This window comes from Babylonia areolata, chromosome 9 (genome assembly GCF_041734735.1).
Source record: "Babylonia areolata isolate BAREFJ2019XMU chromosome 9, ASM4173473v1, whole genome shotgun sequence".
Taxonomy (NCBI): domain Eukaryota; kingdom Metazoa; phylum Mollusca; class Gastropoda; order Neogastropoda; family Buccinidae; genus Babylonia; species Babylonia areolata.
This window is the reverse complement of record NC_134884.1, coordinates 3,405,878-3,418,377: the sequence shown is the minus strand read 5'-3', so window position 1 is coordinate 3,418,377 and position 12,500 is coordinate 3,405,878. Positions and strand designations below refer to the sequence as shown.

The following is a 12,500-nucleotide window of genomic DNA, read 5'->3' as shown; positions in this document are numbered from 1 at the left end:
TGGAACTCCCGATCTTTCAGCCCAGAAACCTCGGTTTTCATGATAGTCAGGGACGAAGGGCTGTCACAGAGTCAGGGAGTAAGGCAGAGCAGGAAGTACCGAACATACACGTGTAAACATGGGCAGGCGTGATGCCGCTCCATCTGTGACTGCTGATGGAGAAACGCCCACGAACTTGAAAATATGTTTATATATTTATTTACTTGTTTATTTGTTTATCTGTTTGTAAGTCCGTGAGGCAGACCAGACCTGGATCTTCCGTTCCTCCCTCATGTCGGCCTGCTATCGATCTGGAATGCCTGTGATACTTCAGGTCGTTCAGTTAGATGAAACTCCGTCTGTGCTGTCGTCTTGTTGCACATCGGATAGATGAGGTGCGCGTGAGGAGGGTGGCAGGGGTGGGGGTGGAGAGTGGAGGGTGGGGATAGTGAAAATAGCGAACTGGCTGATTATATATTTAGCAACTGGGACAGACATCTGGATGGTAGTGGAGGGGGAAGGTGGCCAGCTTGCAGAATGCTGCCACCGGGCTGGGGAGAGGGAGAGGGAGAGGTGGGGGTGGGCAGAGTGGGAAGGGTAGGAGGATGAGGGGAGGTTGCACAACGTTGCGACACGGAGACAGCTGCCTGAACGGCGAGGGTGTTGCGTGGGATTCACATCATGCAGTTTGGGTCTCTGACGGAATTTCAGGAGCAAGAATGTCGCATCTACGTTTTACTGTAACTTTAAAACCTTTGGCTCTTTTAAAACGTCTTTTTAAAACTTTGTAACGGTAAGTGCAGTAGACACGTCACTGTATAAATGTGCTTCCATTGTTAGTAATGTATGGTGAGTTTGAAGTTCAGACTGTAGTGGCCACGTCGAGTCGGCCTTTGCTGACCCGTTCCTGAAACTATGACTTGATATTTGGCAACAGTTCCTACGAATTGCATCATAAATCGAAGACTAAACACACATAGAGTTGGACGCTAGACTCTCTCTCTCTCTCTCTCTGTATGACTACCGATGGACGGCATCATACTCTGTTTATGATCGGCCAGCAGGTGTGTAGGTGTCCAAGTTGTCCATTGAATGAAACAGCTGTCTGGCTGCTGTCACACAGAAGATCACTGTAATAACCTGATTAGTTGCCGATTTTTTTTTTTTAGACTGGTGGAACGTTACTGCTGACCCCCTTTTTTCTCCAGAAAGTAGTCTTACACACTTATTTTGCACATAAATACATTTCTTTTATCAAGCGACATTTTCTTCACATTGAAATGTCACAAAATGTGTCCGCGCATCATTTTTATCTGTCTCTCTTCACTGCCAAAATATTTCAATAAACATTTTTACATTGTTCTCTCCCTTCGATTGTTGCGGTAAGTTCTTCTGTCTCTTTCTCTGTGTGGGCATTGCAAAGCCGGACATGCATGCAGTTCGTTCAAGAACGTTTAAGAATACGGCACTGTGCGTAAAAAAGACAAAAAAAAAAAAAAAAAAAAAAAAAGAAATACAGTTAATTAAATCAGCCAGCCTGTTTGAAAAAGTGTTAGGTAATAAATAGACGCAGTGAATCAGCAATAGTGTGTGGTTTGTATTGCTGAGAAGAAAAGGAGAACCAAAGGACCACGCCGTCGTGTTTCCTGGAAACAGTAAACGACACGCACCAGGTGGAGATCATAGTAACAGCCAGACACATGCTGATCCCGCTCACTGACATGGGATCACTATGTACAGACCTTCCTTCTCCTGCTGAATGTGTGTGTGTGTGTGTGTGTGTGTGTGTGTGTGTGTGTGTGTGTGTGTGTGTGAGACACACACACACACACAGAGACATGTAGCGTCTGTGCGTCGCCACAAGGAGACGGAGAGTGCAAGATTATCCTGGGAAAACAAGTGCCCTTGGCTGCACTGGTGGCGGGTTGTTGTCGTTGTAGACGAACTGTCATGGTGTACTGTGAGGGTCCATTTTGCTATTATCAAATTCCAGTCCCCCTCCCTCCCTCCCCCCGCCTCTGTCCGCTTTGATATCTATTTACCTTCTTTTTAGAAGGATAGGAGTAAACATTGTTTTCTCCTTTATATCGCATTTCTTGTTTTCACTTCTTTCTTCTGTGTGTCCACCTTGTGGGTGAGAGTGGCATGTTAATAAGCCGCACATGCTCAACCCTCATTAATACAGATTTTGTCATGTCTTGCCTCGTCCTTTCTCTCTGTCTCCACCATCTTCTTCCTAGCCCTTCGCTTCTATGTGGTCTCTAGTTTCAGTTCTGTGTATATATGTCTCTCTTTTTTTTTCTCCCTCACTATCTCTGGATGTCCCTTTCGGTCTGTCTGCCTCTCTGATGGCTCCTCCCATGTCTTAATCTCTTTGTCATTGTATTTTTAGATGATATTGTCATAGTGGGCTGGTACCGTGTTATCCGCCAACTTCATCTCAGAGAGAGAGAGAGAGAGAGAGAGAGAGAGAGTCTCTCCCCCCACCTTCTGTCTGTCTGTCTGTCACTCTGATAGCTCCTCCCATGTCTTAATCTCTTTGTCATTGTATTTTTAGATGGTATTTTCATAATGGACTGGTACTGTGTTATCCGCCAACTTCATCTCTCAGAGAGAGAGAGAGAGAGAGAGAGAGTGCGTGTGTGTGTGTGTCTCCCCCCCCCCCCCTTTTGTCTCTCTGTCTGTATTTCTGTCTCCCCCTACCCATGTCTGATCCTCGGGTAGTTTGGCACGTCGTAATAACAACACTGCATAAACGTCAAGGCTGTGACGCCTGATCGGACTGTATAGAACATCTCGGCCATAAGGGAAAAGAAAACAGGTCTTCTACGACTGACCTTTAATCCAGCTGCCCCTGCAAACCTGTAGCATTGTACCACCCCCCGTGGTGTTTTCTGGGATAGTCTGTCTCCCCCCACCTCCTGTGGGGTCTTGTAAGTTGTTGGCACACCGAATGATATCCACTGGGACGTTTGTTTCGTCCCTCCTTTTGTTATTGGGTGTGTGTTGTCACTTCTCCTTTGTTTCTCTCTCTCTCTTTTTTTTCTTCTTCTCAGAAATGCGTGGCCTCTTGTGGATCACAGGTGCCCATGCAAGCGTAGCCGTGGAGGTCAGAACTTGTGTGGTTCCTGAATGTCTTAGGGTTTTGGTCTTGACTGACGTGTGGCTGGTTTTAGCGCCGAAGGAAAACCTGCATGGCAGTCGGTGTGTGTTAAGTAGAGTGTGTTGTATTGTGTAATGTGTGTTTTGTAGAATGTGTGTGTTTACCATTATACTAACGTAATGAATGATTTTCACTGACTGTGGCGTATGGGAGATTCGCGAATAATGATTTGCATTTTCCTTTTTTTTTCTTCGTTGTGTCATCTTCGTCACAGGTGGAAGTGTAGGTTTAAGGGGAAGGTAACTCTCTCTTGCTCTCCTGCCCCTCACTGACACGGTGACACACACACACACACACACACTTACAAAGCACACACACGCGCACATGCACGCGCATACACGCATTGTTCTTCTAAGAGAGAAGCATGGGAAGCGGTAGATAATCCCGTTATATCACAAACCGATCGAGTTCATGTATCGCTCGTCGATTCGCTCAATCCACGGCCCGCAACTCCTCTTCCTGTCGCGCAAAACGTTGCTGCTTGTCACTGCTTGAAAGTATAGTCCGTTTCAAGAACTGGCTGCTGTGGTCCAAGTCTGGTCAGTAGAGTAGCGAGTTAGTTGGCTGGTCAGTTGTGCGTGGTGGTCGAGGTGTGACTTAATCGGGAGTCGATCAGAAGGGTGGTGGCTGGGTCTGTCGTCGTCACTTCCTCTCTAGAAGGGAGTAGAGATAAAACGCGGATAAGGGGAGTAGGGAGAGGTTATTTTTGGGGATGTTAAGGGTCAGGGGCGTGGAGGAATCTGGCGTTACTTTCACTTTTGCGGAGCGGCGAGCACGTGCGTGCCAGACATCGCCGAGTTTGTGTTCGAAAACTCGCGCGCGTCTTTTCTATGTCTGCCTGTCAGTATGTATAGTTGTCTGTCTGTCACACACAGACACAGGCATACACACAGACAGACACGCGCTCGCGCATTTTACTTTACTTACTTTGGCCCTTCGCTCCCTGTGGAACACAGGCCATCAACGACGTTTCTCCACCGAACTCGACTCTAGGCTGCCCTTTCTGCATCCCTCCGGACCCTAGCCCCTTTTGCTCTCACACACACATCAGTCATTGATGGATCCGAGCACGAATACTGGCTTTGACGTCCATATGACGTATTGTCGTAAACTTTAAAGGTGATATTATGTATATGTATGTGTGTACATATGTGCGTGCGCGTGTGTTTATTATATATACATATATGATTTAAGAAAACATATTTTTTAAGCTAGTTTCATGTATTCACTTATGAGGGAGGATTCGATAGTTCACTATGCTCATAATACGACAAATACAGGAAGGAGATATCTAAAATTTTTCTTTCCTCTTGCAACCCCCCTTTCCCTTTCTCATCATCTCCATAATGTACTGGTGTAAAGAGAAGTGAGAGTACACTGTCTATTAAAACGCCAGTGTTCCTTTCGCTACCGGGTACATGTTGCATACGTACTCATTACACACATAGGTGTCTTTTTTTTTCTTCTTCAATCGCATGGTGTATAAAAGTGTTGATACTTGTTGCGTGAGAATGTGAGAGGGCTCTATCGTGTTGCTAGCGGATGCACTGTCAGATGGTAATTGACACTCTCGTCGTTCGGTTTCTCCTTTTGTCCTCTCTGTCCCGCAGTCTCTGGCTCTCTCCCTCCCGCCCTCACTTCTCTCCCCGCTTTCTCTGAATGCTTGCTTGCTTGCTTCACTGTTTCTGTCTCTTCCCGTCCCACTATGGCTCTTTGTCTCTCAGTGTGCATGTATGTATCGCCTCCTTCAGCCCCCCTCCCCCCTCTCTCTTTCTGTGTCTGTCTTTCTGTCTCTGACCCTCCACCCCCCTCCCCAAACAGTTGTGCACTCGACTGTTCCTCTCAACCCAGTCGCCCTCCAACCTATCCCCCAACTGTGCGGTGACGGTAATAAATGTCCTGGCTCATCCCGGGTGACAGGAGAGATGTAAGACAGTCAGGGTGTGTGCACACACTCCCTCCCTCTCTCTCTCTCTCTCTCTCTCTCACACACACACACACAGAAACTGAACACAACACAGGGTCTCGTTTCTAATGTCCTTCCACATGACACAGACACTAATATCTTGTGCACAAGATTGTGCTATTATGGGTCGTAGGTTTGCATGCACTAGACTTTTCAGTCGAAAGTAAAGGAGCGCTCGTGCGTGAAACCGACAAACATGACGAACCTCCAACTCTCAACCATCCAGCCAGCAGCAGTGGATTTCTGTCACTTCTGTCAGCCAACAAAGCCCCTTGCTAACTGGCACATGGAGAGACAGCCAGACCACGCGGCCAGCGGCTGTAACGATAGAATTCATACTTTTCACTGCAGAGAGATCTCGTCACCCATCAGGCTTCTGCCGTTAACATGGACTGCTGTTGAAGTGACGGTCATGGCCCAGACAGGGGGATTGACCGTTACGGTGTCTGCTTCCATGTCACCGACCGTACATCTTTCGCCCTTGAGGGATAATTTTATAAGGGTAATAGATAAGCACAAGTTCAATTTTTTCTGTGTTCAACAACCAGTCATGGCCCTTGAGAGAGTTTCGACTTGAGGGAATTAGGGAGGGAGAGAGATACGAGAAAGCGATGGATGTGCTTCATATGGTTTAAAAAACAACAACAACAACAAAAAACAAAACAAAAACAAATAACAACAACAGCCGCAACAAAAAACAAGAAAAGAAAAAAAAACCTCAACGAAAACAAGCTATAAACACAGTATAGAGTATCATAAAGAAAGATGTTAGCCACGATGTTTGCATTGATGTAAAACAAACGCTTTACAGCTGGGTCAGTCAGAGCGCAAGGTGGTTTAATGGGGACTTCAGGATCAGCTGTTGCCACTGCATAGGCAAAATTAATAATTAGTCTGCTCTTCGCCAACACAGTAATCGATGTGCACCGGAGTTTATTTCTGTTAAACGGGCATGATCTTCGATCTGCTATTTTTGCAACGCAGTGTGGTTTGTCTCAGTTGCATTGCTCATGGTTGTTGTTTTGTTCTTCCTGCTTTATTGTTGGTAAGGATGTTGGTGCACAACATGCTCCCCTAATGTATACAGGTCGATGACCGTAATCGTATGTAACGATTCTTGAGTTCTCTTCTCTTGATTGAGTAAATGTGGGACTCTTTTTATTCAGATCCCCCCGCCCCCCACCCACTTACCTGTTGAATTCCGGAAGATGTGTTTGGTTTTTATGTGTACTGTCCGTATTACATACTATGACTCATGCTGTAATGTTGACGTTTCTACTTGCAGAGGCATCAGTCACATATTTTGTTTACATGTATGCACATGAAGACATGACCTAATACAGAACTTTCTTGCTGTCCTGTCCGATGAATTCTTCTTTTCACATTGTGACATTTTCAGCTGAAATACTGTTTAAACCATGTGGATGGTATCATGATCTTCCCCGCCCCCTATATTTTCTTATATCAAAAAGGAAAACAATCACCTTAAGTGTGTGTTGCTGTGTCTGTGTGTTTCAGCTGTGTACCCAGCACCTGTCCAGCCGGCAGGACGCCAACTACCACTACCGGGCGGTGTGCAGGGCCCTGGTGGCGGAGGCCACGGAGCTACAGACCTTCCTGGAGAAGATCGCCCACAGCAGGGAGGTGGGTGTCACCCGCTGTGTGTCTGTGCGTGCGTGCGTGCGTGTGTGTCTGCGCGCGCATTGATTGTGTGTGTGTGTGTGTGTGTGTGTGTGTGTGTGTATGGCTGAGTGAAAAAGCGTGTGTGTTTGTGAGCGTGCGTGCTTGTGCTCGGTGAGTTGGCTCTCTGCTTGGTAATGGCTGATGTTAGGTTATCAGGCTTTGATGTCTGATAGATAATGGTGGTCGTTGATGGGGCGTGTAATTATGCTCTGTCTCCGACTGTCTGTTCCTCTTTTGTGTTTTCCTCGGCTTCCTCCCTTCCACCCAGTGAACTCACTCTCCACAACTAACCCACCTCCCCTCGCTTACCCAAGTAATCCCCGTCCACCCTTCACAGACTTTACCCTCCCCTTTCTCTCTCTCTCTCTCTTTCACACACACACACACACACACACACACACACACACACACACCACACCACACCATACCATACTATGTACACGCGCACGCTTGAAAGAAACCAGAAGTGTTTTGAGGGTCATGCCCATTCCATCTCCTCTACCCTCACCCCCTCCAAACACACACACACACACACACGCACACACACAAACACACACACACACACACACTCTCTCCCCCTCTGTCTCTGTCTCTCTCTCTCTTGGCTGTGCCTAAAATCTGAATACTTGAATAAAAAACGTTTTGAGTTCCCCCATTTTCCAGACGTCTCCATCTCACCAAGGATTTTGGATTTTTTTCCCCCCTTAGAAGTATTTTTCCTTGAACAGCGGCTCAGATTTCCCTCCTTATAAGTCTCTCCACTGTTAACACCGTGCGTGTTGTTCCCTGGACAGAGGAACTGGGTCGTGGACACCGTGCTGATAGTCTTGTCACGCCTTCTTTTCTGTTAATTTCTTTTTCATGTTTGTGTTTTGCTTTTGTGTTGATTGTGGAAGAACGGTTGCCTCCTTTGTTGCTTTCATTGTTATGGTTTACATTCTCTTTGTCACGCTTTTCATTCTGCCGCGTGTGTGGTGTGTGTGTGGAGGGGTGGGGGGCGCGGGGTATGTGGGGCATGTGTCCGTGGTGCGTGTTATTATGCGTGCATGTTTGTAACATGCATGTGAACGTGAATGAATGCAAGTTGCGAACGAATGGGAAAAATATGCAGTGGAAGCCTACTTAAAAATGTTTGGTGGGTGGTTGCTTTTTTTATATTTTTTTTATTTTTTATTTTACGTTCAGTTGTATTTTTTGTCTGAAAAGGACAGTGGACGTATTGTTAAGGGGAAAACCCAGCCATTTCAGCATTCCTTTTTAAAGGTCTAAAGATGTTTTATACCGTTCTGGTCAGACACTTTTCACAGTCTGAGTTTCTGTATTTGTCTGCTCTCTGTCTGTCTGTCTGTATGTATTTATATCTCCCCTCCACCTTGTCTTTAAAACGCTAAACCACACGTTTTTGTTCAAGCACATCTTTATATAATTATAAGAAGGGTGCAGGGGAAGCAGTGTGTGTGTGTGTTGGGGGGGCAGGGGGGTGGGTGGGAAGAGAATATGTTGCGTCTCCCCCGGCCACCCCCCATTCCGTCCCCCGATCCATACATGCGGAGAAGTTAATGCATTGTCTCAAGCATTGTCTCCCTCTGACAAGACCGAAATCACGGGATCGAACGATACGATTACTGATGAGATTTTTCAAGAAAGGGGAACGATTTTCGAGATTGCTGTCAGGAAGAGTCGGGATCCAAAATCCACAAACTCTCATTGAAAAAGAGCGTCAGCAGAGAAAGAAAAACAAAACTAAACAAGAGAAAGTAAACAAACCAACGTTTAACTCTCTGTTGTTAGACAGGGGTTCCAAAATCACCATCTGTTTCAAACAGGTTTGATTTGGCACAGGTACACAAGGTGCAAAGGGGGAAAGACCACATCGCCGCCTAATTCAGATGGGGCAAGGGAGGGAATAATGCAGACCGTGGCTTTCTTGATGGGTTTGTCTCCCTTGAGGTTGTTGAAGAGGGGAGGGAGGAAGCTCGAGTGGATCTTTCTTTTTTTTCTTTTTTCTTGTGTGTGTGTGTGTGGTGTGTGTGTGTGTGTGTGTGTGTGTGTTTCTTAGGAGGGGGCCCAGTTTTTGTGTTTCCATTTACTGGCCGTTTCTGTTGCATTGCCAATGTGAATGCCAGCCATTCCCCAGGCAAGCGCTGTCGTCTTTGCAAACACGCTTCTGTCAGCTTTCTTGTGTTCACTCCCCATCACACACACACACACACACACACACACATGCACGTGCGCACACACACGCGCACGAGCCCCCCCCACCCCCCACCCCCGCATGCCCCCCTGCCCCCACACACATGCGCTCTATGTTTATTTATTTGTTTGTAATTATAATTATTATGTTTGAATTATTATTATTATTACTACTCAAAGTAGTTGTTGTGGCAGGAATATTACAGGCCAGTTGTCATGGGGATTTAGAAGTATTTGCGGTTCGAATGGCACTGTGTTACAATGACGATGATGCTTACAAATCTTACGACTATTTAATTACCCAAACACTGTTGAGCCTATTGCGTGTCGGCTGAGACTGTTGAAATTGTCGCACAAAACAAGTGGCTGAATTTGAAATCTTTGAGCACAGACCATTTTTTACCACCTTGAAGCCGTTTAAAAATGAGAAAAATATGACTCCATGAAACATCGCGAACGTCTCGCCGTTCACTGTTCAGACAATGCTTCGCACGTGCTGCACACACACACACACACACACACACACACACACACACACACACACACACACACATAGACGTGCAGACAGACGCGCATACACAGAGACAGACAGACATAAACACACACATACACACACACGCGCGCGCGCGCGCCGCAGACACACACGCACACGTTCACAAGTGTGAGAGAAAGGGGGATAAGGAAAATGTCGGCGTGTATCGATTTTGCCATCAGAGAGACCCCCAGACATCGGTAAAAACACAACTCGACACACAACCCGAAATCCCGAAGGCCGCGATTTCTCCGGTGTAAGGGAGATAACAAATAAAGCCGTCGAGTAATGTCATTACTAGAGTTACGACCCTTGGGATTGAGTGCGAAAAGCGACCTGTGTTTTTTGCAGGTCTGTGATCGAGATGCTGTTACATGTTTAAAGGACAGGGTCTGGTTTTCTGCCTGTCCGCAGTTGAATGTTTGAAGGTTGTTCTCATCAGGCCATACTGATCAATTTGATGTTTTTCTTCTGTTATTTAAAAAAAGAAAAGAAAAAAGGATTATGTTCCAATTTTTTTCTTTGATGGGGAAAGGAATACCAGACCAGCTATTAAAAATAGGTGTTAGATTTTTATTATGTGTCATAAGCTTGTGTGTGTGTGTGTGTGTGTGTGTGTGTGTGTGTGTGTGTGTGTGTGTGTACTGTCTGACCCTCCCTTATTTTCAGTCCTGATCCCAGTGCGTTCCACATGCCTTTCTTATGATACTATCGTGTTCTGTCTTTTGTGCTGTTTGCATACTGTCTCTGTCTGTCTTTGTCTCTCTCTCTCTCTCTCTCTCTCTCTCTCTCTCTCTCTCTCTTTCTCTCAGGCCCTGTTGCCTTGTTTTGTGTGTTTCAGGGTAACTCGGTTCTGGAGAAGATAATCACCTGAACAGTCTCATTATTTTCTTCTTTTATAATGACACCACATTCTGTCGGGGATTATTGTGTCCGTGTATCTGGCAGAAAAGGAAGGCTATAACATTGTTTGTCTAAGTCCCCTGTTCTTCCTTTAAAGAGTTTCATTTATTTTTTGAAAATTTGTTTATTTCATTAGCTTCTGCTACATATTCTGCAGCAATGTTTATGTAAACTTTCATGTGTGCATGCACTTATTCACACACACACACACACACACACACACACACACACACACACGCACACACACACACATGCACACACGCACACACACACACAGACACACACACACACATACACACACACAGAGACACAGACACACACACAGACACACACACACACAGACACACACACACACACACACACACACACACACACACACACACACACACACACACACACACAATGTGAACATGACAAGTGAATCGTTTTACAGCCAACGAAAGACGACAACAGCATGAGCAGAAAACAAGCAGACAGAAACACAAGACACGAGGCAGCACCCCACTTGCTTTGACCCCGTCTTCCTCCGCACTGTGAATTAATGTCCCCATCCAGGGATCGGAATTATCACAGCACATCGTCTGAGAGTTCTCTGCTACTTCACAGAGAGTGGGCGGGAAGTAGCGGTTGATTGGCACCACATAAACAGAACGAAGGGTATCTTCAAAGTAAAAATACCCAGTGAATAGATTGGGTGATTCTGAAACAACATGATAAACATTCAGTGCAAACATGAACAATAGAATCCTTTCTTTGAGTACACACTAAAAAGAAATAAATGAAACTAAATCTTTTCCCCGAGAACAGTGTTATTTCATCTTTTTGATAGTGATCAGAGGTGCCAGGCAGGCCCTGAGAAATGTCACGGGGAAATTGTCGAGTTTTATTTTCCATTTCTCTCGAAGCTCCCAAGGCCTTGGTAGTTCGCGAGCGCTAGCAGTTGCTTTGAAGAGCATTGTTTATCTGTTTATTTGTTGTTGTTCATTTTGTTCTTTCCTTTTCGTCTCCCTTTTGTCGGAGAACGAAACCAGGAATCTAGACGAAGAAAGCTCTTGTATTGTGATGTTGAGCTTAGCAATGAAACTTATTTATTATTCGTTTTTTTGTGTTTTTTTTTTTACATTGCTATATTACTTTGTATTTTGTTATCCAGCTCCGAAGTTGGTGGATCTTCTAGCAATAAAAAAGGCTATTGTAATAGCATATTGTTGGGGGATGGAAACCAGCCTTAATATACTATGGGGAACAGTTTTCTTAAAAGATGGTTCTAATTTATCTAAAACATTAGATTTTAAAAGTATAATTCGAGACATAGAAAGGCTATTGTGTTTTACACGAGGTTCACGTGAAGATCGTACATTCGTCCAAGTGGTCGCTTGTTGGTAAAAGAAGCGTTGCAGTATCTTAGATTCATGTTCAGCTTGTGCACTGATTGGAACATAAAGTTCGCGATAATATATCATTAAAAGGGGGCAAAGGAGGCCACTACATTTTATTCAGAGAATGGTTTACGCAAAGGCCTTATCACTCACTTCATGTCCATAAAGGACGATTTAAATCAGCAGATTTACTTGCACATACCATTAGGATGGAATTATCAAGATTCACCATCAGAGTTAACATATACTACGCATGCGCGTTTGATGTCACCACAAAAATCTCTCTGTTCATTTAGTTTCTGAATCTATAAATGAGTGCGATCAAAGGAAATAATAACGCAATTTTTGAAAATGAGCGTTCGTGTTCCACGGATTCTGAAAATGAGATTTTTTCCCCTGTTCATGCCAAAGATATAATACTAGGAGACGTCTGAACAGGCATGGCTATTACAGTCAGTCAGTGACTTTCGTAATATGCACACTTGACAAATCACGGAGAAGACACGCGTCCGATCCGTTGATCAAGAGTGATTAACGCATCGGAGTTTTTGTTGCCGTTTATCGAAACCGAAAAGTCGTGATGAAAACCGGAAGAAGAAGTTTAAGATTCTCATGGAACTGTTTATTGAACGTAACAGCGATGCCGATGGATGTGGATTGCACAGGAGCACACAGCTTTCGGTTCTACAAACACTCGTTTCT

The 12,500-nt window shown here is 45.1% G+C and overlaps 1 protein-coding gene across 4 annotated transcripts in view; it reads left to right on the top strand.

Annotated features, from left to right (window-relative positions):
- Nucleotides 1–12,500, top strand: part of LOC143286000 (protein spire homolog 1-like) — a 174,041-nt gene that overhangs the window by 63,957 nt on the left and 97,584 nt on the right. For all 4 annotated transcript variants that reach the window (XM_076593496.1, XM_076593497.1, XM_076593495.1 and 1 more), the window contains exon 4: nt 6,627–6,752. In XM_076593496.1, coding sequence (XP_076449611.1) covers nt 6,627–6,752 — 126 coding nt within the window. The remainder of the gene's footprint in view (nt 1–6,626; nt 6,753–12,500) is intronic.